Genomic DNA, 1247 nt, shown 5'->3' with positions numbered 1-1247 from the left:
TTACATGGAGAAAAGCAAGGTTAGGCAGAGTTTGTGTCCTCCCCCATTGTCTCTCTTGAATCTAGGATGTTTTGTCATAGAAGTGCTAAGTTTTATTTATTATTATTAATGTAGCATGTCTGGTATGCAAAAGTCTCTGCAATCCCTAAACAATGGAGGTGATCAAGTATAAATTCCAGCCTTAACTTTCAGCTGTTGGGTTTGCCAATTTAAGCCAGATGCTACACTATTTTAACATTTAGGGCTAGATTTTATATTCTTACACTGACTAGTACCTTAGTCCATCAGTGGTTTCATTGGAGTTAATAAACTACTCTTGGGGCAAAGCATTACTAAACCCCAAGAAAGGTATCAGGATCTGGTTAGTGGTCAATGCTTTCCAAATACATTTAAGAAATGCATGAGAATTTTTGTTTTAAAACTGGAATGCTGAAGTGAGAAAACAAAGCCCAGTTTCCACTGTTGTGTGTTGTATTAGGACTAATTCATGGCAAGTATGACTCTAGCCATGATGGGGGAAATACTTTATCCATGTAACTGACCCCAATCTTTGTCATTTGTATGCAGAAAGGGAGGAGCGGGCTTACTAGGAGGGAGGAATGGGGCTAAAGCGTTCCTGGCTAAGCGGTTGCAGACGCTGTAACTTTTTCATGTATGTGCTTCTGATCAGCTCCTGCAGCGCAAAAGGCGCCCTGCAAACCCAGCGCGCTGGGAAACGCTGTAGGTGTGTTGCAAGGAAGGAGCTCCTCTTCTCCCCCATCCCCTGGAGCCAGAAACCCAGGGGCGCCGTTTCCACCCAGAGAGGCCAGTTTCACAACCCGGCGCGGGTCCCCGGAGGGGGAGCACGGAGCGGCCGTTAACTCTTGCAGGGCCTGATTTGCGGCGCCTGCGCTGGTGCTGCTGGGTGTGAGCGGCGGCGGCGGCGCGAGCGGGCTGTCCCGGGGCGCAGCGCCGAGCCATGGTGAAGATCAGCTTCCCGCAGCCGGCGGCCGGGCTCAAGCCGGAGAAGGCGGCGGAGGGTGATGGGGCCAATTCGGAAATCCTCCTGCCTCCGTGCGGGGTGAGTCGGGGTGCGGGCTCCAGCGGGCGCCCCTTGTTCTCTGCCCCGGGCCGGGGGAGCAGCAGGGTGCAGCGCGCCTCCAGCCGCCGCGGTGCCAGGGGAGCCGGGGTGGCCGCGCCTTGGGGTATGGGGCTCCCCCGTGCACGGTGAGCCTGGCGCTGGGGCTCCAGACAGGGCAGCGCCCCCA

General features: G+C 54.5%; 1 protein-coding gene across 1 annotated transcript in view; it reads left to right on the top strand.

Moving 5' to 3' along the window:
- Positions 1 to 651: 651 nt before the first annotated feature.
- ITM2C (integral membrane protein 2C) overlaps positions 652 to 1247 on the top strand; it is a 46557-nt gene continuing 45961 nt past the window's right edge. Inside the window, exon 1 of the mRNA XM_026649930.1 lies at positions 652 to 1060. Within this exon, the coding sequence (XP_026505715.1) occupies positions 959 to 1060 (102 nt within the window). The 5' untranslated portion in view covers positions 652 to 958. The remainder of the gene's footprint in view (positions 1061 to 1247) is intronic.

The sequence above is a fragment of the Terrapene carolina genome, unplaced genomic scaffold, assembly GCF_002925995.2.
Source record: "Terrapene carolina triunguis isolate 2854851 unplaced genomic scaffold, T_m_triunguis-2.0 Scaffold88, whole genome shotgun sequence".
NCBI lineage: Eukaryota > Metazoa > Chordata > Testudines > Emydidae > Terrapene > Terrapene triunguis.
The sequence above is the reverse complement of the archived record's forward strand: the minus strand, read 5'-3'. Positions and strand labels throughout refer to the sequence as shown.